Genomic DNA, 26,323 nt, shown 5'->3' on the forward strand with positions numbered 1-26,323 from the left:
CCTGCACTGCAGCATGAGCATGAAAGAACCTAATTTCCACAGATGTACAATGCTGACATCTAGTGGTCCACACAGATACAGGTCATTGCAACCTACCTCCAGATATAGATGATGTAATGGTCAAGCCAGAGGTGACAAAAACTCCCAGATGTGACATTAGGTGGAATAAGCAAAAAGTGACTCGTGCTCGAAATCAAGTGAAGCCAAGCCATCCATTTCAAACTTGTGCAATATGTACACATACGTACAATTTCTACAACAGCACATTTTCCCATTGCCTTCATATTTTTTTATTTATTTACATATTTTTATCTATCTATCTATCTATCTATCTATCTATCTATCTATCTATCTATCTATCTATCTATCTATATATATCTATATCTATATCTATATATATATATATATATATATATACCTATTATTTGCACTTCTGGTAATATGCAACGACATTAAAGATATATCATTTTTTTTGTCTAATATTTTTTTAATACATTTAACAAAAAATAAATCTTGTCCATAGTAGGCTATTTATAATAAAATATGGTGGTTCTTTTTTTTTTCTTTATAAAAAATATTCGGTATTGATATCGGATTAAATATCGGCGATACTTGGTAGCCAGGTGTCAATCGAGATCAGGGCACATCGATTCGCTCTGCTATCGATTACATAAACCTGCTCGATTGCTCTGTGCGCAAATGGCCGACAGCGACATGGGCACTGAATCTGCCGAGCCGAACCAAGAGGAACCCTGTTTTTACCGAGGGAGACCCAAACATTCCCCGGAGGAAGAAGCGAGACTGGAGAGACAACATTTCTGGAAAATCATCAACGCGTTTAGATATTACAGGTTAGTGCAGTCGCCATTTTATTAACCCCTCATGTTTTCGGTACTGTTATAGGTGGCATGCTAAACAAAAGAAAAGGATTCTTTCTTTCTATTTATATCATTTATAAAAAATATGAATATATATTTGATTAGCAAATGTTTTGAATGTTGCTGAATATTTTAAACCGCATGAAATGCCCAGACTCGCATACAATATAGGGGAGAAAATGCTCAGATACTCATTTCTTCAGGCTGAATCCCCAAAAGCGCTATTGTCCCTCTATAGGTGCCCTACTTAGACTTACAAACGAATGACCTAGGCAGCTTCCCTAGTGTACTACATGAGGGACAGTGTTTGATTTGTAACACGGTTTAGTTCAAGCTTGCTTTTAAACTAGTGAGAAAGAACTTTAATACGTATTATAGGTTACGAAAAATTATATATTTTATATAATATCCTATTTTTAATAGGCTACAAAAAGGTAATCAAATAAAGAATTTGGCGAAAATAAAAGTTGTAATATAGTCAAAAGAATGGTGCATTTGAGTTTTCTGATTGGCCACAACTGCCTTACCGGCATCTTTTAAAAGTAGTTCCGGCTGCATGGCGGATCACAGGTTTATATCCATCCGCTTAATAAGCAAACATTTAAACAAACCAACATACAACCAACCCCCCCCCTCCCGTGTTTAGCAAAGTAGACCTCCATTATTAACATTTGAGGTTTCATTAATTGGGATGTTCTTTTATTTATTAGTAGTGCGTGACATCACGGGCGCGTTAACCAACTATCGCACACATTTGCTAAAATCAAAGTCTTCAGTTTCACGGCCTGAATACGTTTTTTTTGGGAAGCGTGCAAAATCCGAAAAGTCCGGCAACACTGGCATGTGACGTGTCGAAACATTCAGCGCAGTGAAGACAGTTGATTGCTGTGTCAATTATTGCCGTTATGTGGCGCAGTGGACCACGGCCGCTCATAAAAGCACAGCAAACGTGGCTTATGTGACGTATCGAATCGCTTGTCTCAGCAAGGAGAATCGCATTATCGAGTTTTGTGCCCCCAAGGTATGAGGTCTAACTTGTCTTGCGAACACGCCACAGGAGCTATAACGCATGGAATGGCTTTCGTTAATGAAGGAATAAAGCAGTGCACAGGAAATTAATCAACTTTGGAGGTTGTCCCAACTTGTGTGTGTCCTCATCACACTACTTGTATTTGTTTTCTTATAACAGCACCCCCTGTGGATGTGGGATGGAAATGGTACAGTGCCTTCCTCCAATATGGGCACTGTTGGTAAATATGAGCAAAGAAGTCTGTGAGAAATTGTTTGTTTAATTAAATATTATTTTATAAGTAATATTATATTGGTGGCACAATTGGCACCCTTTTAGTCAATGCTTTGCAATGGTTGGGGTCCGTGCTGGTGGACTGTCCTCGTCGGTTCAGGACAGGGGACTGGAATAGCCATATCGGGACCTTGATTTTGTGGTCATGTTCACATCCCTATTTGCTCATATTTACAACATAGCATTGATCGTATGTGTTTCGAGGCGATCGTGTAACCACCGTGCGCCGTTTGTTATTAGCGACGTATCTCATATCAGTGCAAATCTACAGAAGCAAACCCTCTTGTACCGTCTCCGTGTCTCTCTCCGGACCAGGACCCATTTCGAGGAGCGGCTGAAGCGGTGCGAGAGGCACTTCCTCAGTCTTCCTCGCCGTCATCAGCAGCTCCTCTCCGGCTTCCTAGATAAGCTTGCCGAGATCCGACGCTGCATGGAGTGCAACCACGAGGTCCTGCAGGCCATCGTCCACAGCTGCACGCACATGTTTGAAAACATGGAGTATGACGAGGATGTAGGTGAACAAGAATCGGGGGTTAAGTAAGATATGAGTTATAAGTGGCGAGACACCTCAACAAGCAAATGTTCTCCGCTGCTCTTATGCATGTTACAGCAATGGGATGGTTGTGTTGGTTTTTTTGTTGTTGTGCTAAACCACTTTTTTATTTATTTTTTATTTTTTCCCCTTTGGAAGGAGAACATGAGGAGAGCCGGGCCGTCTTCAACTTTCGACATGGACAAGCTGAAGTCCACCATTAAGCAGTTTGTGCGGGACTGGAGTGAGACGGGCAAAGGGGAGAGAGATTCCTGCTACGCTCCTATCATTAGGGAGATACAGATACAGTTTCCTCCTGAAAAGCGGTGCGTATATGATGCTGTATGCGCCCGCGCCGCATCGGAGGGTAGTTCTTGCTGCAGCTTTTACCACTTTACACACTCCATGACGCGGTGTATCACAATGCGCTACGTTCAATTAGCCTTTCACGGTTCTTATACAGGTACCTTCCTCCACACTCGTATGTATCGACAAGTTCAAAAACAAAAGTTTGTGGACACCCATCCGTATGTGATTCTTCTCCAAACCGTTGCCATAAAGCTGAAATTGTATAGAACGTCTTTGCATGCTGCAGTCGTGGTTGTAATTTTACAGCCCAAACCTGTTCCAGCATGACCGTGCACAAAGCCAGCTCCATGAAGACGTCTACCGATCAGTGCATAATATTATGACCACCTGCATGATATTGTGTTGGTCCCTCTTTTGCTGTTAAAACAGTCCTGACCTGTCGAGCATCAACAGCATGAACTTCTTCAGCAGCTCGTCTGTTCTTCACTCCCCACATGCTGTTGGTTCACCACTGTTCCTTCCTTGGACCACTTTTCATAGATACTGCCCACTGCAAACCCGGAAACATCCCACCAGAGCTCAAACTCACTCAAATCCCTACGCTTGCCCATTTTTCCTGCTTTTAACACGTCAACTTTGAGGACAAAATGTTCACTTGCTGCCTAATAGATAAATCCCACCCACTAACAGGTGCCATGATGAAGAGATAATCAGTGTCCTTCACTGCTCATAATGTCATAATGTAATGCCTGGTCGGTGTATGTTGGAGCGGGTTAACTTGAGCGTCTTTTCACAGAACCCCAGTGGAAATAATTTAAGATTAACTGAAACGCAATGATTCATCATGGCAGGCCTTCCTGCCACTAGTGACTGTCCTCGTATGCCCTTGTGGCTGAACGGCCATCAACCCCTACAGCCGTGGTTAGGAGATTAGATTTCAGCAGTGCTAGTGAAGAATCTGTCACACGCGGCTGCCAGTTTGTTGACGTGTGACGCAAAGACACGATACACATGGATTATAGTCGAAAACTTGTCATTGTTTTGGGGGAAAAACATTCACAATTTATAACAATCATCAAAAGCACTACTTAGACGTTCTCCTCATGAGTATTCACTTGTGCTGTCTTCTGGTGTGGAAGGTAATAACCGACAAGCTGACGAATCATGTCGGATTTCTGAATCGCAGTGACGTCTCTGAGGTGAAGGTGCTAGTTCCAGGAGCCGGTCTGGGCCGCCTGGCATGGGAAATCGCCAGCCTCGGTTACTCCTGCCAGGGCAACGAGTGGAGCTTCTTTATGCTTTTCTGCTCCAACTTCGTCCTTAACAGGTAACAACCATTGCACAAAGCTTGTTTTTCTTTTTATTTTATTTCATTATTATTATTTTTTTCTTTTCTTTCCTGAAACCTGACCAATCGACTGAATCATCTAAAATGAGTCTGAGGACCTCTTAAACATGTTCTAGCAAAATGTGGATTCTCGATTTTGATTGGACAGAGGGTGCCCATTCATATCGGAAAGAGTCGTTCCCTATTGCCAAGGCAAAAATGAGGATGTTTGTCGTTTTGAAGCAAGGCTGACCCTGAGCACTCCTCCCGTCTGCTCAGGTGCGAAAAGGAGAACTGTCTGACGTTGTATCCTTGGATTCACCAGTTCAGCAACAACAAGCTCTCCGGAGACCAGATGAGAGCCGTGACCTTCCCAGACGTCAACCCGCAAAGTCTCCCGCTCGATTCCGACTTCTCCATGACAGCCGGAGATTTCCTGGAGGTGTATACCGATCCGAGTGAGTCGTGAACTCGAACTCTCCGCGTTTTTCAAATGTAACATTTCAACATTTTTCGGAATCAAGTAGGATTTTGTTCGTGATCCTGATACCGATAATTGCATTTATTTATAGGGGTCAGTCTTGCTGGATTAAATTGTTCATTTTCTTTATTTTTCTTTATTTGTTTGTTTCAATCAGACACGTGGGATTGTGTTGCCACCTGCTTCTTCATCGATACCGCCCACAACGTGCTTGACTACATAGACACAATCTGGAATATTCTCAAGCCTGGTGGAGTGTGGATCAATCTGGGTGAGTTCCAGTTTACCTCAGTGTTTTATGGTAATATCGACACGCCGAAGCTAAAAAAGCATGTTCTTGAGCAGGGCCTCTACTGTACCACTTCGAGAACATGGCGAATGAACTCTCCATCGAGCTGAGCTACGAAGAAATAAAGGGCACCATTTTGAAATGTGGCTTTCAGCTCGAGGTACGACGACGATACAAATTGTGACGAAAAATGCGATTTACGGTTCTTTGCATGAATAAAATGTTTGTGATATATATATATATATATATATATATATATATATATATATATATATATATATATTTTTTTTTTCTTTCCCCGTCACACTAGGCGGAGAGAGAGTCCGTGCTCAGTACCTACACAGAGAACGAGCGCTCCATGCTCAAGTACTTGTACGACTGTGTTTTTTTCGTGGTGCGGAAACCCGCAGCGCTGATCTCCAACTCCCAAAACTGTAAAGGTGGCGAGCTAAAAGCTCCGATGACATGACCTCAGACCACGAACTTTAAAGTTTAGCCAATTTTATTACGTTTCTGCACACTTCTTTGTGTATCAGTAGTTAAAAAGAAAAAAAAAAAAAGAACGCACACCTTTTCACGACTTTGCCTCAGGATAGAGGGTTCTTGTGGCCATTGATCTCAACAACCTATGTGACCTGTTGTTTTAAATGTTTTGGAATTGAACGTCTGGTGATGGGAGATGTCCTAATTGACTGCCTGACTGCTGAACTCATTTGAAGGGGATCGAGCAGAACTGGTAAGGTCAGGTAAAGAAAACCTGGAGGACAGCTCTAATGCCAAAATTCGTACTTGGTACTTGGGTACATTGCGCAAGGATAATGTTGATCTAGGGTTACGGTAAGTCAGCATGGGTTAAATATACCAGTCAACCAATCAACATTTGGCCAGCAGCAGACCTGAGAGTTAAGACTTTACCCATCAACACAGGAAGTGATTATCCACACCTTCCCCTATATATATTTGGTGAGACGGTTTGGGGGATAAGTTCTGTGCAGGACACTCGAGTTTTTCTTCATTCAACTCCATTGTTGACAAACCACGTCTTCACGGAGCTCACTTTGCTCACTGGGGTATTTTCCAATGCTCCATTTCTGACCAGTGTATGAAAGATTATTTAATGGTTTCGATCAAATTCAATCACACCTGTCGGGTCACAAAGTTTTCAGAGGATTATTGGTTCGTTCCGCGAGTGTGTTCTCAACGGAAAACCTATTCAAGGCTCCAAACAAACAGACTAAAGATTGTGAATGCCGGCAATGCTCAGAGACAAGAACGGTCATCTCAACCCTTTGAATATCCACGTATTATACCTCAGTATATCCTCAGCGATTTGTTCGCTTTCAGATCCAGAAGTATCTGATTTTCTCAGTCGTGTTCAGCGCTGCAACAGGCAACTCGTTTGCATTTTTTATTATTTATTCTTCACTCCTCTGTTTGACCTGGTACTGTGTGATGGCTGTCTTGAGAACATTTTGGCTGGCTAAATGCGAAACAGTTCACACAGCTCAAAGGAAATAAGTTGTTTTAAACTTCATGTACAATCACGTGTGTGCGCCATTCTTTTTTTTATTGTAATAAAGTTCTTTTTTTTTTTTTCTTTCAAGATATATTTTAATAAAATGATTTGGTTACTACAACTTTGGTCTTAATCTGCACACAACCGTTCTAGAGGGGGTTCTTGAGCACGTTGAGGGACTTGTTAGAAACGATATACACCGTGAATCTGAATGTATTTTCCGCAAAGCCAACGAGGTTTTTGGTTTGAGAATCAAACCAAAAAAATCCTTTTAGAATTTCTATGAATTTTAATGATTTTCTGAACATTTTATTGCTAAATCCATTGTTATGATTTCCTCCAAAAATATCTTTGAAATTTTTCTATTTTATAAAACTTATGAAATTTGTAATAAAACCAGTATGTCGTGAAATCCATTGGGAAATTATAGAGGATTTCATGACATAATGGTAGGATTTTTAATACATAAAATCACATATAAGAAGAGCTAGACAGTCGTACTTAACTTTTTTTAATCAGCTTGGTTGAAAGCATGACTGTTCATACTACTGTGTGGTCTACAGATAAACTTTTACTTCCACTGTTGTGAACATGGCAAGCAGCAAAGCAGTTTCCAGTTGCTAAGGTTCTGGAAATGTGCTTTTGTAGTACAGAAAGATTGGAAGGAATAACAAGTGGACTCAGAAGACAATGTGAGGGACTGATTATAAGGAATAGGAAAGCCTTTTAAGCTTTGCACACCTGTATAGGGTGATTTTCTGCCGTTCTTTTATATATATATATATATATATATATATATATATATATATATATATATATATATATATATATTTTTTATATTTAAAGACATTAATAAAATTATGTTTTAAATGTCATTATGGGTTACTGAGTGTAGATAAATGAGATGAAAAAATCAAAAAGATTGTAGTATCAAGTCAAGTTTAACAGTGAGGGTGAACGAAGTGTGTTTACCCCTGATGACCAGCCATGGTGACTTTGGCAAGGAAAAACTCCCTTAGATGTTATGAGAAAGAAACCCTGAGAGGAACCAGACTCAAAGGGGAACCCATTCTAGTATCAGGCTGCAACATAAGATTGTGAAGTAAATCTAGTCGATACAAGACCCCATCTGATATTCTGCCAGCCATATGACATCTCAAATCACGTCTCGAAAGCATTATAAATGAGATAACCAATTTTAAGGAAGGTGAGTATATACTGTACATATCTATAAGGCAAAACCCTTATAATTGTTATTTATTTATTTATTATCCCCTCCATACAGCCCAGTGACCGATTTTTTCCTGTTCACCCCGATAATTAGTCTTTATCACTATTTTCTGCAATATATTTGCAAACATTGTTGTTAGAGAAAAGGGTGTATGCGATTATTTTCAGCGCGGCATTTTTTTAAGTTTTGATGTAGAATTTGAAGTAAAAAAAAACAAAAACAAAAAACCCCTCAATGCTATAGAGAAATAACAACATATCAGCGTTCTACTGTCATCTGCAGGCGGAAGGGCGCAAGTACACGGAGATCGGTTTAAAGCGTGCGATCGCAAAAAAAAAAAAAACATTACAAAAAAAACAACGCACAGGTCGGTGACGTCACAGTGCGTCAAAGCTCTTGATGACGCGTTTTCCGAAGCTATAAAAGCCGCGCTGCTGAACTTTAACAATTAAGCTGTACGGAAAGAGAGAAGAGTGAGAAAAATAGCCTCTCTGTATAAGCAAAAATGATTCCGAGTATTTTGAATTCGGAAATCCCTCTTCATGAGATATACAAGTATTTATCGTCAGAAGGAATTCACAGGGAAGAAGTGAAGACTGGTGTTTTGCTGTATTTGTGTTCACCCGGTGAGTGAAGTTCAGGGGAGTAGAAGGTTCGAGAAAAATGCACCAAAACACTTCTGCACATTTATGCTGGGGGATTTACGCTAAACTGGTTTCCCAGCATCAACAAGTCTTGTTTTGCGATCGCTGCCAGTCCATAAACCCACGCTTTATTCCGAGCTCCTTGCACTTGCGACCTTTCGCCTGTAGATGGCGAAAGAGCTGATATTTTCATTTAAAATTCTGGACTATATTGAAATCCTATCTCTTTTCTGTTAGATATGTGGCCATAGGCTTCCGTTGTAGTCACGTGTGTTTTGTGTATGACTTATGGATCGTTCATAGAAAGTGAATAAAAAAATAAATAAAAAAATAAATATACTAAATAATTTTTTTTTTATATAAATGGGGAGGGTTGCGTTAGGAAGGGCATCCAGCGTAAAACATGCAGATGGTCCGCTGTGGCGACCCCTAATGGAAGAAGCCGAAAGAAAGTTTATACTAACTTATCAATGTCCATTTATCCTTATAACACTAACAAACGTTTAGTTGATAGTAGATTCTGCATAAGGGGACCCCCCCCCCCCTCCCCTTTATTGTAATATTACATACAGTGCTCAAATTGAGGGCTGGCTAGGGGGTCCGGGACCCCTTATAAGGCATTAGGTGGCGATGAGACTTTATTTAGCTAACAAAACCAGGTCAGTCCATGAATTACCCCAAAAACACATCATTCTGTCGCCACCATCTGGCAGAAATTATCTGGATGTCTCTATTTTTAACGTTTCCAGAACACTTCTTCTTCTTTTGGCTTCTCCTATTAGGGGTCGCCACAGCGGATCATCCATTCTTATTCGTGATCCGCATGTTCGTTTTTACGCTGGATGCCCTTCCTAACACAACCATCCCCATTTATCCTGGCTTGGGACCGGCACTAAGAGTGCACTGGCTTGTGCAACCCTAATGGCTGGGTTGCTTCCAGAACACTAACTATCTCAAATTGGTACAAAATCATGGCCTTGTTTACATCCTTACAGGACTGGAAACCATCAAACTCTTACTGAGCCTCTGAATTGGCAGTTTACTCAGCGTGTGTTTGTAAAGTGTCAGTCAAATAATAAGAGTTATACACTGCAATTGTTTGTGTATTCGAAATACTGCTTTTAGTCATTTCCACACTTTAATCATTAAACAGTGTCATTGGTCCGCTTGTGGACGAAATAGGATTGGCTGATAAAGAACACAAGTTGACTACAAATTGGTGTATATATTAATATAACACTGGACCATGCTACAATGCTCATTTAAATGATCCCTTGATATTTGACTCAAGCAGTTTTCATATATTCTGCTAAACTTTTGTTATTCCTTTTGTTTTGCCTCAGGATTCTGGAGGTACCGATGCAGTCATTGCTGGAACAGAAGAGTTGCATGTAAGATATTGATTTCTCCCCGTTGTGCTAGCTTTATTGTACATTCTAAACCTGAGCAGATACTTACATCTACATTACTACAGGTGTTAATGCAGGAGGGGGTTACGTCTTGCATGCTGCAGGTATTTATTTTTCATTCCCTACTTGAAATGTATTTGTTAGGAAATATGTACAGGGGTAAGACAGGACTTACGAATGCTACACAATCTTGCATGCAGGCGACACGATCGTGGCCGAGTGGTTGATGGATAAAGTGCAGCTGAGCGATATTGTATGGCAGGCTGTAAATTGTGCTCTCCAACTGATAGATGTGTGCAAAAACCAAAGGAAAGAACATGGCAAGATGGAGCCCATCAGAATAAGTGAGCATTTATTGCTTTTGTGTGTAATTTAATTGACTTTATATTTGATGCGGCTCATATTACCGGATTTATATGCTGTTGTTGTTGTTTGTCGTAGCAATATCAGCTGGGAGGTTTTCCAAAATGAGACTAGGTGACGAAGACAGTCAGGTTTGCTTCATCACTGGCTCGGTTGTGGACGAGATACGGTCGGCCGAGGCACTGGCGAAACACGGCGACGTCCTTCTGTCTCCCGAAGCGCACCGTCTCTGCAACAAAGAAAATCTTACCTTTAAACTTCTTGAAAATGAGCAAGCTTTCAAGGTTAGTCACGAAGCTCATCTTCACAGAACGGCAAAGTCCGAATTGACTTTTTTAAAAAAGTTTTAATGATGTCAATGTTGATCCATCAGGTGCAGTACCTCAGGCAACAGCAAAGTGTCTCAATAGCAGACCCATGCCTGTGTATACCTGACAATATTAAGACCAGTAAGGAGCATTTTCCTTTTTTTCAATTTCACTCAGCTTTTATTCATGTACAGTACGTTTCTACATAAACTGATTCGAATGTCTAATTTCTTTTAGCGACACGAAGAGTATACTTGATAACAAGCGTGGAGAAAATGAAGATCCTTAATAAATATATGCTGCAAACATCCCTGGACAAGGTAAGTACTACATGAGTCAATAATCTCTCAGATTCGCTATCGTACTATTCTTAGTCAGATTTGTCCTTGGTTTTTCATTAAGCAGGCGCTTACAGTACCTTTTGTTCCAACTGCTCTAGCACCAGAAATGTTCACAAAGTCCTTCGTTTTGCTCTTCTTTAGATAAACGAAGCCTGGCAAATGCGAGACCTGCCACAGCTATGGCTTGCTACAATCTTGTGTGTAAATCTGCAATACGGGTCCTCTGAGATGGATCAGTGTTACACTCGTCAAGAAACCCGGCAAATTATTACAAAGCAGGTGGCTGGATGCCGTGGGGTAATCTGCAACGACTTTTATTTTAAAGAGGTAATTTTTCCAGGTCTTGGTTGCTACCCTAAGAGTAAAACAGAACCCTTTGCTTCTTGGATACACAGGTGATTGTAATTGAATTGAATGGATAAAGTCTCAAATAACAATGTCCAGAGACAACTCTTATTAACCCGAGCCACCCAACCTCCAAATCCACCCCCTTGCTGTGAGGCTCAACCCAAAACATTGATCAAACTCATTACTATGGATGTGTTGTGTGATTTTAGGGCTGTGTATACCTGTGCATCATTGGATTACCTGGGGATAGGAGCTCAGATAAGACTATCCGTGCACTGCAGGCTGCCTACAGGATACATGAGATGTGCCTCCAAGTCAGAGGCATTTTGTAAGTTGTGGCACAGGGCATTCGAACTCAAACATCTTTTTTTACACACTTTACACCCATTTGGAGCAGCATTTTGTCTAGCCGTGTTTGTGCCTTATAGGAGCATCTCTGTGGGCGTAACTACAGGAAGGGTTATGTACGATACAGAGCTGGCTACTTTCGGAAATTACGCAGGTAAGGAGTGTTTTCCAGCAAAGCTGACTTTCTTTGACTTTAGTGTTCTCGAAAAATGTGTTGAAAACTGACCTTTTCTCTGTAACAGTGTACGGAGAGAGAGTGAATCTGGCTGCAAAGTTGGCGATGGACTATCCGGGGATTGTCTCATGTGACGTGCCGACCAAACTTTACTCTATGCTGCCTCTGTCACAGTTAATGCCCCAAGGGATCTACGAGTATGAGGAAGTGCATTATCAGTGCGCCTTCAATAAGATGTAAATATTTTATGAAAAATACACACATATATATTTATTATATATATATATATATATATATATATATATATATATATGTATTAATATTATTATTATTATATTATGGCTGTCAATCGATTCGTAACATGAAATAACTTGTGATTAATCGCAACTTAATCGCACATTTGTTGTATCTGTTCCAAATGTACCTTAAATTAATAATTTTTAAGTTTTTAATAATCTAATCGACACGGGCATGGGCAACCGTACTCAACATAGAGCACGAAGACAAAATACTCTTGTAAATGTTTTGAAGTAATTACGTTTTTGTTTTAAATGACATAAATCGTCAGGACACGGTTTTGATTGACATAAATAATTATATAAAAAAAGACTAAGAAACTGGAACTGTATTACAGGCTTGCTGTTGATGCTGCAGCTTTATCCAGCCAGATGGAGAGAAGGCGATTGGGTAAGTGGTTAACTTTCCTCAGTGTGTGTGAGGTTGTAGGTTAATGGTTAAAGCATTGGCCTTTGAATTTGAATTGGCCTTTAAGTTCAAATCCTAGCCACACCAAACTGCCATTGGTGGGCCCGTGAATAAGGCCCTTAACTCCATAGTAGCTCAGTTGTATGAAATAAATAAATGTAAGTCACTCTGGATTAGGGCGTCTGCCAAATGCTGTTAATGTAAAATCAATTTAAGACCTTGCCCCTGTCTTAAAACAGGCCTTACTTACCTTTGCCTTATGTTTAGCTCTAGTTCATATCCAGACAATGCGGATAGATGAGCGGCTGGTGGTGAAATATGCCTCTGCTATTGGCCACACGTTCACATATGAGATGCTGCAGAACATCATGTCTTTTATAAGTGAACGGGATCTTGCAGTCCCCCTGGAAGTACTGGTCAGAGAGGGCATCTTTAAGTGTGCGTTTAAGCCTGACAACAGCTCATCAGACAAGACCTGTTACTGCAAGGCGAACTACAAAGGTTAGGAGATCACACGTCTCTCTTTGATAATATACAGTATTGTTTAAAATAATAGCAGTACAATGTGACTAACCAGAATAATCCAGGTTTTTAGTATATTTTTTATTGCTACATGGCAAACAAGTTACCAGTTGGTGCAGTAGATTCTCAGAAAACAAACAAGACCCAGCCTTCATGATATGCACGCTCTTAAGGCTGTGCAATTGGGCAATTAGTTGAAAGGGGTGTGTTAAAAAAAATAGCAGTGTATGCCGTTGACTGTACAAACTCAAAACTATTTTGTACAAAGATTTTTGTTTCTAGGATTTAGCAATCCTGTGAATCACTAAACTAATATTTAGTTGTATGACCACAGTTTTTTAAAACTGCTTCACATCTGTGTGGCATGGAGTCAACCAACTTGTGGCACCTCTCAGCTGTTATTCCACTCCATGATTCTTTAACAACATTCCACAATTCATTTACATTTCTTGGTTTTGCTTCAGAAACAGCATTTTTGATATCACCCCACAAGTTCTCGATTGGATTAAGATCCGGGGATTGGGCTGGCCACTCCATAACATTCATTTTGTTGGTTTGGAACCAAGACTTTGCTCGTTTACTAGTGTGTTTGGGGTCATTGTCTTGATGAAACAACCATTTCAAGGGCATGTCCTCTTCAGCATAAGGCAACATGACCTCTTCAAGTATTTTGACATATGCAAACTGATCCATGATCCCTGGTATGCGATAAATAGGCCCAACACCATAGTAGGAGAAACATGCCCATATCATGATGCTTGCACCACCATGCTTCACTGTCTTCACTGTGTACTGTGGCTTGAATTCAGAGTTTGGGGGTCGTCTCACAAACTGTCTGTGGCCCTTGGACCCAAAAAGAACAATTTTACTCTCATCAGTCCACAAAAATGTTCCTCCATTTCTCTTTAGGCCAGTGGATGTGTTCTTTGGCAAATTGTAACCTCTTCTGCACATTCCTTTTTTTTAACAGAGGGAGTTTGCGGGGGATTCTTGAAAATAGATTAGCTTCACACAGACGTCTTCTAACTGTCACAGTACTTACAGGTAACCCCAGACTGTCTTGGAGCTGATCATTGGCTGAGCCTTTGCCATTCTGCTTCTTCGATCCATTTTGATGGTTGTCTTCCGTTTTTCTTCCACGTCTCTCTGGTTTTGCTCTCCATTTTAAGGCATTGGAGATCATTTTAGCTGAACAGCCTATAATTTTTTGCACCTCTTTATAGGTTTTCCCCTCTCCAATCAACTTTTTAATCAAAGTACGCTGTTCTCCTGAACAAACGACCCATTTTCCTCAGGCTTTCAAATTCATGTTCAACAAGTGCTGGCTTCATCCTTAGATAGGGGCCACCTGATTCACACCTGTTTTTTCACAAAATTGATGACCTCAGTGATTGAATGCCACACTGCTATTTTTTTTAACACACCCATTTCAACTAATTGCCCAATTGCACAGCCTTACGAGCATGCATATCATGAATGCTGGGTCTTGTTTGTTTTCTGAGAATCTACTGCACCTACTGGTAACTTGTTTGCCATGTAGCAATAAAAAATATACTAAAAACCTGGATTATTCTGGTTAGTCAGATTGTACTGCTATTATTTTGAACAATACTGTACTTTAGTTAATTTATGAAAGAAAGAAAATTCCCGATTAGCAGCACGGAATCCACGTACTTGGAATTGTTTAAGAGCATCCCTAAGAGTACCGCTTTGAGTGATACTGAGACATGTTTCTCCCTCAGGGTACACGATCGTCTCGATGGATCCCGTGTGGGACTGTCGGCTGATGAGTTTCTGCGACGCAGAAGAATTTCAAATGGTGCGCGAGCTGACACAGACCGACCCGAAGACATTCCAGGTGATCCACAAGCGATGTGCTAAGTACCTAGAGAGCAAACGCTACCGCTGCGGTAAATGCAGAGCCAGAACGTTCATATTCGAACAGCGAGCGGCTACAGAGGACAACGTCGAGAACCTCCGCCAGATCTACAACACGTTACGTCCTTTTGAGGCCTTTTGGAGCGAAGGTCTGAGAATGAGAACTCAGAAGGAGCAAAATGGGTAAGTATGCAATATTCCCTTTTCCTAGAGATGGAACGTTTAGGAGAGAGATAGGATTTGCAATTCTATACAAAAGTATATAGGAAGTAACACTGCTTGCATGTATGTCTACAGTAACAACACGGAGAACTTCCAGACCATAGTGATGCTGGCCCAGACGAAAGTGCGTAATGGCAGGACTGCAGACAGCTGCCAGTGTGCGCAGCTAGTGGAGACAGTGCTCATTCCCAGACTGACACACTGGAAACTCGCAGGAGACATTGGAAGGGCATTTTACTACCTTTTAGAGTGTGCAGCTGCCTTTGTATACCTTCAGAATAATGCAAGGGTTGGTTTTTATTGTAAACGCATACTTAAATGTGGAACTGACCTTGGTGTGAGCTTTGCGCATGACTGTGAGAAACTGCTCTCTTCTGTTGCAGGCACTGGAGTTTTTAAATGAAGCTAGGTTCATTCTGGAAAATCTCGAACAAGTGATGCCTGCATTTCCATCAGCTAAACCTGTACAGATTGATGAATCTCAGCAAGTATTTCTGTATCGGCTTACAGGAGAGGTAGGTCAAGACTAGGGCTGCTGCTATCGAGATTGTTTGTTAAGTATTCTAACGATTATTTCATCTATTAATTGAGTAATCGGATAAGAAGCACTTTTTTCTTTAAATGAACAAGTCATTTGTTTTTCATTTTACAAAAATGTACATTTTGATTGCTGAGATTGCATACAAGAATATCGGTAAAAATCTAAACCCATTTAGTGCATTTAATTGCAATATTACATCAAAATACAAATACAGTTGCGTTTAAAAAGTCCCGCTGCAGTGGCCGCATAGAGCAGGTTATGGGAAACTATTCGTTTAATGAAACTCAATTATTCACAGTATATACTGTAAATAAAAATCGATTTTAAATGGCTTTAAAAATGGCAACCGCACTGTATGGTGTCTTTTTTATGTTTTAGTTTGAAATGATCCCAAACTTTGGAAATTTTCTGACGTTTACTTTGGCCTGAATCGCTGTTTCCTTTCCGTCCTGCCATTTTTTTACTCTGCTGCTTCTTCTGTGTTACCTGTCCAGAGCGCTCCAGAGTTTAGCGGGTTGGTGCGTCAGTTATAATGGTCCGTGGGAAACACACGGCTCTGTATTTAGTTAAATGGACTAAACAAAGCAAAATTAATTTGTAATTGAATGCAAATAGAACCGATCTTGGCGATGACAACCAGGTCGCCATTATGCCTTTTTTTTTTTTTTTTTTCCTCCCCAGATTCTGTTTAAAGAAGGGAAATATTCGGAGGCAGAGGAAAACTTTATGAAAGTTCTGAAGATCCTGAAGTGCAAATTCCCTCACAAACTTTTGCCACGATCCCTAAAGCTTGTACAAGAGAAGATTAAGAAAGTCTCGTACCAGTCAAGAATGTTCAAGATCCCAGAGTATGAGTCCATTTTTCTACAGTTCATGTTCTTATTAAATGAGAAATGAAGAGTGTTAAAATGCAGAGCATTTTTATAAGACGATTTTGTCTCTGTGTGTGTGTGTGTGTGTGTGTGTGTAGGAAGGAAAAGCTAACCCATATGCAGGAATGTATAGTTTGCCTGTCTTACCTGTTCCAAATCGACTGCATCTCTGGCCAGTTCCAAAACGCATCGCTGGCCGTCATCATGGAGATTAACCTGGCCATCCAGAGTGGCGATCCGTTCAAGGTCAGTGACAAAGTTTAACAGGATAAAGACAAATTGAGTCACAATCACTTCTTATACCTTTAAAATACGAACAAAGGTAATCACTATTACCAGATGTGACTCTGATCTTGTGGACATTCATCACTTGATTTTGAACCCCTGTGACATAAGAGTAACAAGTCTAATTGTTTATCTGCAGATCCTCCACTCTGCTATTGATTACCTCCAGTACAATCAGATTACAGGAGAGACAAACAGGACCAGGCATCTTGAAGACTTCCTGTGCAGGACTTGTACCAGCCTATCAGGCCACCCTGACGGACAGAAGCTGCTCAGCTACTTGTCCCAAAAAACTTGCTCTCGGTTAGCTGTGTGCAGAGAACCCATCACAGAATTGGGGTCCATAAAAGAAAGTTACATAAATAACCCAAAGTATTCTACAAGCGAAAGCTTCCAGCTGAAGTGTTCAGATACACTTGCTTAGTAAGCTGTCAGTGGGCTGTCGATGTGTGTGCATGCACGAGTTACAAAACCCCAGCCACATTCGACTTGATGTAATACATAATCAGAGATTTTCCCACAATTATAACAAAATTCTGTTATTGATTCTGTTATCACTCCAATAAAAGTTACAAAAGTTATAACAAATGTTTCAGTCAAATTTTTGCAGTAATGCACAGAAAAAGGTATGGTTTGAAAAATATCAACATCTGTATCAACAACAATTTCATTTAAATCAGATTTTTGCCGAATTTGAATATGATGATTAAAAAAAATCCATTGCAAATATATTTACAACAGGAATACCAACATAGACCCAATCTACCTCTGCAGGACTTTATACATGCTTTATACACACTAAACGCGCATACTCCTGCTTCTTGTATTTGCACTATAATTGCACGGAACTTTGTACATTTGTTACCTGTGTCTTTTTATGCGTTTATTTATATCATAGGCGGCTTGGGGGAGTCAGAGTAAGAATTTCATTGTATGTTGTAACATTGTTTCCTGTACATATCACAATAAACCCTTGGATCGGAAATATTTTGTAAATCTTCCCATTCTGTTTGCCTGCATCCTTTTTCACAGGTCCCCTGAAAATACGTGTCTATGAAACTGAACTCGATGTATGGGCTTTGGCCTCCTGGAAAATAAACAATTCTTCCTAAACTTGCCCTGTACAGGATCATTTTCCAATAAACAGAGTCTGGCCTACGGTTCCAACAATGATCCCCTGTATGATCTGTGTTCTAGCTTTTTTTTTTAAGTGTATAATGTTCCTTAAAAAATCTGAAACCATTTGGGGTGCAAATGTAACATTCAGCTATGTGTATAACTGGCTTGATGACTGGGTCAGGGCATCTCCATAATAGCAGGTTTTGTTCGGTGTTTCTGTTATACAGTGGTTAGTACCTACCAAAACGAAGGACAACTAATGAACCAGTGTCACAGGTCCTCAAGGCTAAGTGATGTGTGTGGGGAGCTTCAAAGTGCCTGTGTTGAATCCTGTCCACCACTGAAGTGCCTACAGCACTATGGAGCAATGAATGGCACCAATTCAATTTATTTCAGTACATTTTTATTTGTATAGTGTTTTTATCAAGGCAGGTTGTCTCAAAGCAGCTTAAAGTCGATATAAAGTTTGAGTAAATAATGTATAAGTTTAGTGTCTATACATTTGTTCCTTAAAATTTTAAGTTTATTTCTAATGAGCAAGCCAGTGGCAACAGTGGTAAGGAAAAACTCCATGGAATGGCATGAGGAAGAAACCTTGAGAGGACCCAGACTCAGAAGTGAACCCATCCGCATCTGGGTAGCACCGAAGATTTCAATTCATCATTGACAATTAATTATCTTTCATTCAGTAAAAATATCAGGGTTACGTAGATTATCAGTTATATGAGTTTCCGCAGACAAGGTCTGGAAGAAGCGCATTGAAATGATCTTGCATACACAGAACACTTCCCTAGATTTCAATTCATTAGATATCTGTAGGATGTGCTAGACAAGGATATGTTTGGTGCCAGACACCTTAGAACACTCTCAGAAGTCTTGTGGAGCCCATATCTCGACGTGCAAATGGCATTTTGGCAGCATGAAGGGAACCTAACAATATTAGATGTAATAGAGGTTCATTTCAAGTTTTTCAAGCACCAAAAGTTCAAACAAGCTGAACTTTATTACAGGTGCATCGTTGTACTACTCAAAGTAGTTCAAAACCGTTACTGCTATCAGCCAATCAGTTTGGGGCAAACACCTGACAGCAATGTCAAACCTGAACAGTTCATCAAGGGTTGCTTTAGCATTGTGTGTAACTTCAGGGTTGTGCAAAGGTCAAATTTATAACTTTTTAAGACCATTAAGAATGAAATATAAGACCTATATCAAAACATCAAACACACACACACACACACAAATTCGTTGTTACTGTAGCAACTGGCCTTAACCAAGCTTTGAATTCTTTTTTTTCAAATTAAGCATTACTAAACTTACACTTAGCTATAGCTGAAAAATAAAATCTGTTTCACATCTGTGGTACAATCCAAGACAGATTTGCACCAATAATTAGAAAGCTGATTGGCTGATTCAAGCGGATTGAAAGCTGATTGGTCTGATTTGTAGTCGTAAAACAGTGAAATATATTTGGAACACCACAGAAACATCAGAATATGAAGACCTGTTTACAAATATTTAAGACACAGAACAGCGAATTTAAGGCTTTTTAGATTTTAGACTTTTTTTGTTTTGTTTTTAAGACTAGAGAAACCTTGAAATGGCGACAATGAAACACTGCAGTCTATTTTATGATTTAACTTTTTTTCAAATCACTATTTTGCTGCCTTAACTAAATATTACAGCCAATCTGTCGGTCATAACAACGTGAAATTTGGTCATTAGGTACTGCTGGCGACAACGGGAGATGGGCTAGATATGTCTAATAGTGTTGGTTCATATTTGTAGAAAAGTCATGGGTTTGCCATTACTGGAATGCCAGAACCTAGTGGATGTTAGTACCTTGGGTAAGAAATGGTTTGTGAATGAGTGCAGTTGAGAACTGAAACCTTACATGGGTATAACAACCAGGTATGGACTTGAAGCTTCAGTAAACTATTTCTTATCTCCAAATTTGTACCTGTCACATCTTTATTAAGAAGAATAACCATCATATTAAAATCATGAGTCTGTTAAAACTAATTTCTGATTCCTTGGGTTCTCTTAAACAACGCAAAGCATGCTTTGGTAAACTAGTTGGTTTTGTGTTACTGTTGTTTACTCATGTTGTCTGATGTTGCACTTTGGTCCCTAAAATGTTGTTTAGTTTCATTGAGTACTTTACTGTATATGGTTGGAATGACAATAAAAGCCAACTTAATTTGCTTTAGGTTCAAGCGGTGCTTTATGTGCCTGTCTGAATGTCTGCGCTGGCCAGCACGTCCTGAATCTTCATGCAGATCTTCAAATGCTCCACCATCATTCCAATCAGCCAAAAACAAAACAAACAAAAAAAATCAGGGATTTTCAAACTACAAGTGTATGGTCATGAAGTTGATCAGGTCATGAGTTCAAATCCCAGCACCATCAATCTGCCACTGCTGCTTGACAGCACGTATAAGTGAATGAACGAAGTGCAGCACCAATAAAACAGATTTATCAAATGATGAATATCTTCATTTTAATAATTGTAAAGTATTTGTAAGAGGCGTTTATTTTTGCTGTTCGCAATGTTGTTGTGGTTATTTGGTCTTCCGGACACACGGGGGCGCTGCTCGGACTTCTGACGTGCCATTTGTGTGTGTGTAGAAGTTGGTGCGAAGTTGGAGTCGCAGCGTGTTCGTGTTTACTGGGATTTCTGGAGATCACCGGAACTAACACGAGGTGTGTAAGAGCGTGATGAGAAAGAGGAGAACCGAGAGCCCATCACTTCACGAGTGTTCGCCCGAAAGGAAGAAGAAAAAGAAATGTGGGCCGGGGGGTGATGCAGAGGCCGTGCTCGAGGATGCAGAGCACGGGCTCGAGGATGCAGAGGCCGGGCTCAAGGATGCAGAGCACTGGCTCGAGGATGGAGAGCCGGAGCCGCGCACCGAACCGACACCGCGCACCGACCCCGACACCGCCAGCGCTCCTACTGCCCTCTTCTCCGCTCCAGTCGGTGAGGGTCGCAGGAAGAGGCCGAGATACTGCGAGGATCACGCCAACGGCGTGAACGCGGCGGACGTGCGCGCGTCTGGAAAGTTTGTCTGCACGCGCGGGACCGCGTCGGGAGAAAGCGCGTGCGGGTCCAGACAGGAAGTGCACGCAAATGTGTGTTATTTATTTATTTATTTATTTATTTATTTGATTTAAACCACCATGTAGTGAAACAGTCAATTATCTTCTTTCAGCTGCTCCCTTACATTTGTGTCTATACTACAGTCTTCTGCATCTACCGCTCTCAAGCAATTTTCTTATACATTAAACCAAATAATTAAATCAACCAGTCGGTCGATCGACCAGTTAATTAAATAAATTAATCAGCCAGTTAATCAATTGAACGATCAGTCACATGCAGTCAGTTAATAATTACATCAATCGTTCAAAATAATTTAAGTCGATCAACTAAATTAACCAGTTAATCAACCGAACAGTCCATTAATGTATATATATATATATATATATATATATATATATATATATATATATATATATATATATAAATCAACCTGTCAGTTAATTATTTAATCGAATTGTCATTCAAACGATTAATCAACTGGTCAATTAATTAATTCAATCAATCAAATAATGAACCATGATGAATGAGGAAAATCAGAGAGAGAGAAGGTTGGATGATGTGGAGTTGGTGAAGCAGGATGTGGATAGGATTAGTAAGGAAGTGAGAGCAGCGATTAAGAGGATGAAGAGTGGAAAGTCGGTTGGACCAGATGACATACCGGTAGAAGCATGGAGATGTTTAGGAGAGATGGCAGTGGAGTTTTTAACCAGATTGTTTAACAAGACTTTGGAAGGTGAGAAGATGCCTGAGGAATGGAGAAGGAGTGTGCTGGTACTAATCTTTAAGCATAAGGGAGATGTGCAGACCTGCAGTAACTACAGGGGAATTAAGTTGATCAAACACCATAAAGTTATGGGAAAGAGTAGTGGAAGCCAGGCTGAGAGAAGAGGTGACCATCTGTGAGCAACAGTATGGTTTCATGCCGAGGAAGAGCACCACAGATGCCTTATTTTCTTGGAGAATGTTGATGGAGAAGTATAGAGAAGAACAGAAGGAATTGCATTGCATGTTTGTGGATTTAGAGAAAGCGTATGTCAGGGTGCCAAGAGAGGAGTTGTGGTATTGTATGAGGAATTCAGGTGTGTCAGAGAAGTATGTGAGGGTGGTGCAGGACATGTATGAGGACAGTGTGACAGCAGTGAAGTGTGCAATAGGAACGATAGACTGGTTCAAGGTGAAGGTGTGACTGCATCAAGGATCGGCCCTGAGCCCTTTCCTGTTTGCAGTGGTGATGGACAGGTTGACGGACGAGGTCAGACAGGAGCCTCCCTGGACTATGATGTTTGCAGATGATATTGAGATTTGTGGTGAGATTAGGGAACAGGTTGAGAAGAGCCTGGAGAGGTGGAGGTATGCGCTGGAGAGAAAGGAAATGAAAGTCAGAGTAGGAGTAAGACCAGAGTACATTGTGTGAATGAGGGGGAGGGCAGTGGACTGGTGCGGTTGCAGGGAGAAGAGGTGGAGAAGGTAGAGGTGTTCAGGTACCTGGAGTCAACAGTGCAAAGTAATGGAGAGTGTGTTAGAGAAGTGAAGAAAAGAGTGCAGGCAGAGTGGAGTGGGTGGAGAAGAGTGATAGCAAGAGTGATTTGTGATAGAAGAGTATCTGCAAGAATGAAAGGAAACGTTTATAGGACTGTGGTAAAACCTGAGATGTTGTATGGTTTAGCGGCAGTGGCATTGAGTAAAAGACAGGAGGTGGAGCTGGAGGTAGCAGAGCTGAAGATGTTGAGATGTTCGTTGGGAGTGACGAGGATGGACAAGATTAGAAATGAGTTTATTAGAGAGACAGACCATGTAGGATGTTTTGGTGACAAGGTGAGGGAGACGAGATTGAGATGGTATGAACATGTGCAGAGGAGGGATGTGAGTTAGATTGGTAGAAGAATGGATGGATGGAGCCACCAGGTAGGAGGAAAAGAGGAAGGCCAAGGAGGAGGTTCATGGATGTGGTGAGGGAAGACATGCAGGTAGTTTGTGTGAAAGAGGCAGATGTAGAGGACAGGGGGGGTATGGAGACGGATGATCCGCTGTGGTGACCCCTAATAAAGAAGAAGAAGAAGAATTAAATAATGAACCAATCTGAGGTTTTGTATATTTCAGTTCACACTTTGACCTTGTGGTGGTGCTGGAGTTTAAGTTTAAAACGTTCGTATAATCTGCTTGTGTTGTGCTTCTTCGTTGGACTTTCCTGTATACACTGGGTTTAGTTACCTCAGGAAAGTATCTCTACTTTTATCTTTATCGTTCATTATTTTAATTAGTTTATGAACAGTAGTTAGATTATGGTTGATTTGATCTTATCTCAAAAACAATTGAAATGGTAAAAAACTTCAGTGCTACTTAATGTCCCATGTTTGACCCCAGATTTTACTTTTCAACCCATATGAGTTCCAAGCTTTTCCCACTGATCCTACAAGTCAAAATTGGGTTAAATGCAGCACAACCAATGGGGAAGTTCTAGGGTTAAACAGCAGCTTGTTCCAGTCCATTAATCTGATTTGTTTGGAAAAGCGCACCTATATTTTCTGTAGCCACTTTTCACACCAGTATTCGTGACAAACAATACTTTTGGGTACATAACTTTTAGCTGAAAATATTAAATCTCATTAGTCCGGTAAGAAAATGGTGCCGAGTTTACCAGAAGGCCCTTTCACTTGAATGTACAAATCAATGTGATGCAGCTGTAAAACAAATGTACCGTGCAATCACAACTATGTGTAATAAGGTGGGAAAACACAATGGCATTAAGTCAGCGGTAGGATTGCAGTCGGTTTGGTTCCCACTCTGCGTTGTGCAACATGTTCCCTAGCGTGCAAGGTAGTTACACATTGTTCGGCTAGTTCTGCGATGTGGATTTATTTTCATCCAAAGTGAACCAGGGTCAAACTTTAATGGCGAATGAACCCAATTAGAACGCTCTTAGGGGTAAAATGTAAACCATTCGAGACTGTCCGATTAGACAACAGTGAAATCTTTTCCCCAAAGGGCCGGTGTGGGTGCAGGTTTTCATTCCAACCAATAAAGGGCTACACTAGTCATTGAAAGTAGTGAGAATTTGGTGTGGGCTTTCCTGGTTGGAATGAAAACCTGCACCCAAATTGGCCTTGTTAGGGGAAAAAGATTGGGCACCCCTGGTTGAAATCCTCCTAATTAAGCTGACTAGATCTCTGTAAAGCCAATCACAATTGAGTATTCTTCCAGACCATGGTGTGACGCTTTAACTTTAAACATGACACGATGGTGGGTTGTATGTGAGCCTCTATGGTGACTATTTACATTTCGCCTGTGCCGTTACAGGTGACCCATCCTGACGACATTGAGGATGACCTTTGTGCCTTTAACTCCTTTCAGTTCTGGAGAACTCCCCTGCCACAGTTAGATCTGTCGCTCCTGGACAGTCCGTACACAGCTGAGCTCACCGAGGACAGCTCTTCGAAAGAGGCCACGGAGGATATGGAGACCTGATGCAGCAATATATCATTAGAAACTGACGGTGTATTTGGATTCGAGATCCTGTAGATGGGGGAAGAAATGTAGAGGAAATACCAATACCACGTTGCCAGTTCTGCTTTCAAATATTGTCTAATGAAGAAGTCATACGGCATGACTGCTTTTTCCCTTTTCCCCACGAACATTGCGTATTTCTGAGCTCTTTTATGAGTTTGCATAATAATGCATAATGAAGTGTTCTAGAATTCGGGGGAATTGTTGCAGGACAAACCTGATTACAACTTCTTGATTGTTTCTGTTGTCTTAGAATTTCTGTTCGAATAATTCTAAGGTCACAGATTTATGAGCGGATCAATTCCCAGTCAATTCCCAGAACTCCCAGAGAATCACAGTTTCATATTCTCCAAGAACTTATTGGAGAAATGCTGGGCATTAGTCAGGAGTACACTGGATGGGGCACACCAGTCCTTTTGAGGGCACCTTGAACACATTTACACACTTTTTTTTCTTTCTTTTTTCTTTTTTCAATTTAGGGGCAGTTTTTATTTTAAACCACATTGTGGTATCAGGAAACCAAAGACCTTGGAGGAAACCCACACTGCCCTCCACATGAACAGTAACCCAGAACTGTTTGTACACAATCCTATTATTTCCAAACGACATTATCCTTTCCTTAATGGAAAGTCTGCCTTCAAGGGATTAGGGTTTATTTTTTTGTGCGGTTTTTCTTTTTCCTTTTCTAAATTTTTTTTTTTTGTAATTTCTCAAAATGTTTGAGATCGAGGGAAGGTTTTTCATAACACTGTTGCTTCAGTTTCCAGAGGCTCGGCTCTACACGGATCCTGCCTCACGTCCAGATTGCTGAGCGCTGGGAATTCTGGATGTTAGGAAATCAGATTTGTGTACGTTTGGGTTTTTTTTTTCTTTCAGTAAAGCCTGGTTTTAGACTTTCTTTATCACTTGGATATGTAACAGTTAATTGTAAATATTGTAGTTCTTGTATTAATTGTTTTTTTCTCTCTCCATTTTATAGCCTACTGACTCACATTACTGATCTTGTTTTGCAATAAATTTGTGAGCTTCATTCCATTTTCGTTGCCTTTTTCTTTTTTTTATTATTATCTTAAAGACGTTTCACAGTGATTTAACGTTTCGCCTGCTGGTCATGACTGGAGCACCAATCAGCTATTGAGATATAATATATACACACACCCACACACACTATATAAAACAAAATATTGAGGGTACTTGACTCCAGCAATATTCGGTTCTTCCCCCAAAACTGTTAGCATAAATTTGGAGGCACACTATTGTGTAGGATATGTATAGATGTGGTAGCATGTACTTTTTCATTCATTTGAAATGGCAGATCCAAACATGTTCCAGCCTGCTCTGTGAAGGTATGGCTAGAGGGGAAGGTTCAGTACCTACATCAGTACCTGGTTTTTCTAACACTCTTGTGGGTGAATGACATTTTATGGAACAAATCTCCACAAAATCTCCATCAAAATCTAGTGAAACATCTTCCCAAATAGTGGAGCTTATTTAACCACAAATGGGGACTACATGGTCAATTGTCTACAAACTTTTGTAAATATTGTGGGTTCCTGAATAGTTCTGTGAAGGCTTTTACAGATTTATTCATACAGCTGTTTACTACAATAGGCAGCACAACGACCTTTGAGCTGAGCAAAGCAGGAAAACGAAGTGCAAGATTTTATGTTTTTTTTTTTCCTCCATTTATGAGGCACAGCCAGTGATAAACCAGGCAATAGAGACTGTCACACTGTCGGAACAAACCTCCTTAGTAAATTGATCAGGTAAGCTGAATTC

At 40.5% G+C, this 26,323-nt stretch overlaps 4 protein-coding genes across 5 annotated transcripts in view; all 4 read left to right on the forward strand.

Moving 5' to 3' along the window:
- The first annotated feature begins 663 nt into the window (after nucleotides 1-663).
- Nucleotides 664-6,707, forward strand: carnmt1 (carnosine N-methyltransferase 1). The gene is made up of 8 exons (XM_046841233.1): nucleotides 664-851; nucleotides 2,497-2,692; nucleotides 2,873-3,039; nucleotides 4,209-4,349; nucleotides 4,629-4,807; nucleotides 4,988-5,101; nucleotides 5,176-5,279; nucleotides 5,430-6,707. The coding sequence occupies exons 1-8, from the start codon at nucleotides 700-702 to the stop codon at nucleotides 5,586-5,588; spliced, it is 1,212 nt and encodes a 403-aa protein (XP_046697189.1). The 5' UTR covers nucleotides 664-699; the 3' UTR covers nucleotides 5,589-6,707.
- A 1,189-nt stretch (nucleotides 6,708-7,896) lies between these two features.
- Nucleotides 7,897-17,408, forward strand: LOC124380345 (adenylate cyclase type 10-like). Of its 2 annotated transcripts, XM_046841225.1 has the most exons (19): nucleotides 7,914-8,492; nucleotides 9,854-9,901; nucleotides 9,985-10,023; nucleotides 10,120-10,263; nucleotides 10,361-10,566; nucleotides 10,656-10,731; nucleotides 10,828-10,910; nucleotides 11,073-11,258; nucleotides 11,489-11,607; nucleotides 11,708-11,781; nucleotides 11,870-12,038; nucleotides 12,437-12,489; nucleotides 12,775-13,008; nucleotides 14,772-15,090; nucleotides 15,205-15,418; nucleotides 15,513-15,644; nucleotides 16,352-16,518; nucleotides 16,641-16,788; nucleotides 16,967-17,408. In XM_046841225.1, exons 1-19 carry the CDS (start codon nucleotides 8,372-8,374, stop codon nucleotides 17,249-17,251), a joined length of 2,817 nt encoding a protein of 938 aa, XP_046697181.1. In that variant the 5' UTR covers nucleotides 7,914-8,371; the 3' UTR covers nucleotides 17,252-17,408. The 2 variants fall into 2 exon arrangements, 1 of the variants encoding a protein (XP_046697181.1); XR_006924666.1 differs by lacking the exons at nucleotides 16,641-16,788; nucleotides 16,967-17,408 and adding an exon at nucleotides 16,049-16,188 and having other exon boundaries at nucleotides 7,897-8,492; nucleotides 16,352-16,414.
- Nucleotides 17,409-20,457: 3,049 nt separating this feature from the next.
- On the forward strand, nucleotides 20,458-25,574 carry wu:fa19b12 (uncharacterized protein LOC560551 homolog). Its single transcript, XM_046841896.1, has 2 exons — nucleotides 20,458-21,072; nucleotides 24,338-25,574. The coding sequence occupies exons 1-2, from the start codon at nucleotides 20,662-20,664 to the stop codon at nucleotides 24,503-24,505; spliced, it is 579 nt and encodes a 192-aa protein (XP_046697852.1). The 5' UTR covers nucleotides 20,458-20,661; the 3' UTR covers nucleotides 24,506-25,574.
- Nucleotides 25,575-25,761: 187 nt separating this feature from the next.
- trpm6 (transient receptor potential cation channel, subfamily M, member 6) overlaps nucleotides 25,762-26,323 on the forward strand; it is a 31,190-nt gene continuing 30,628 nt past the window's right edge. Inside the window, exon 1 of the mRNA XM_046841888.1 lies at nucleotides 25,762-26,310. The gene's annotated coding sequence lies outside the window, so the exon portion shown is untranslated. The remainder of the gene's footprint in view (nucleotides 26,311-26,323) is intronic.

Source organism: Silurus meridionalis, chromosome 27 (assembly GCF_014805685.1).
Source record: "Silurus meridionalis isolate SWU-2019-XX chromosome 27, ASM1480568v1, whole genome shotgun sequence".
Classification (NCBI taxonomy): Eukaryota; Metazoa; Chordata; class Actinopteri; order Siluriformes; family Siluridae; genus Silurus; species Silurus meridionalis.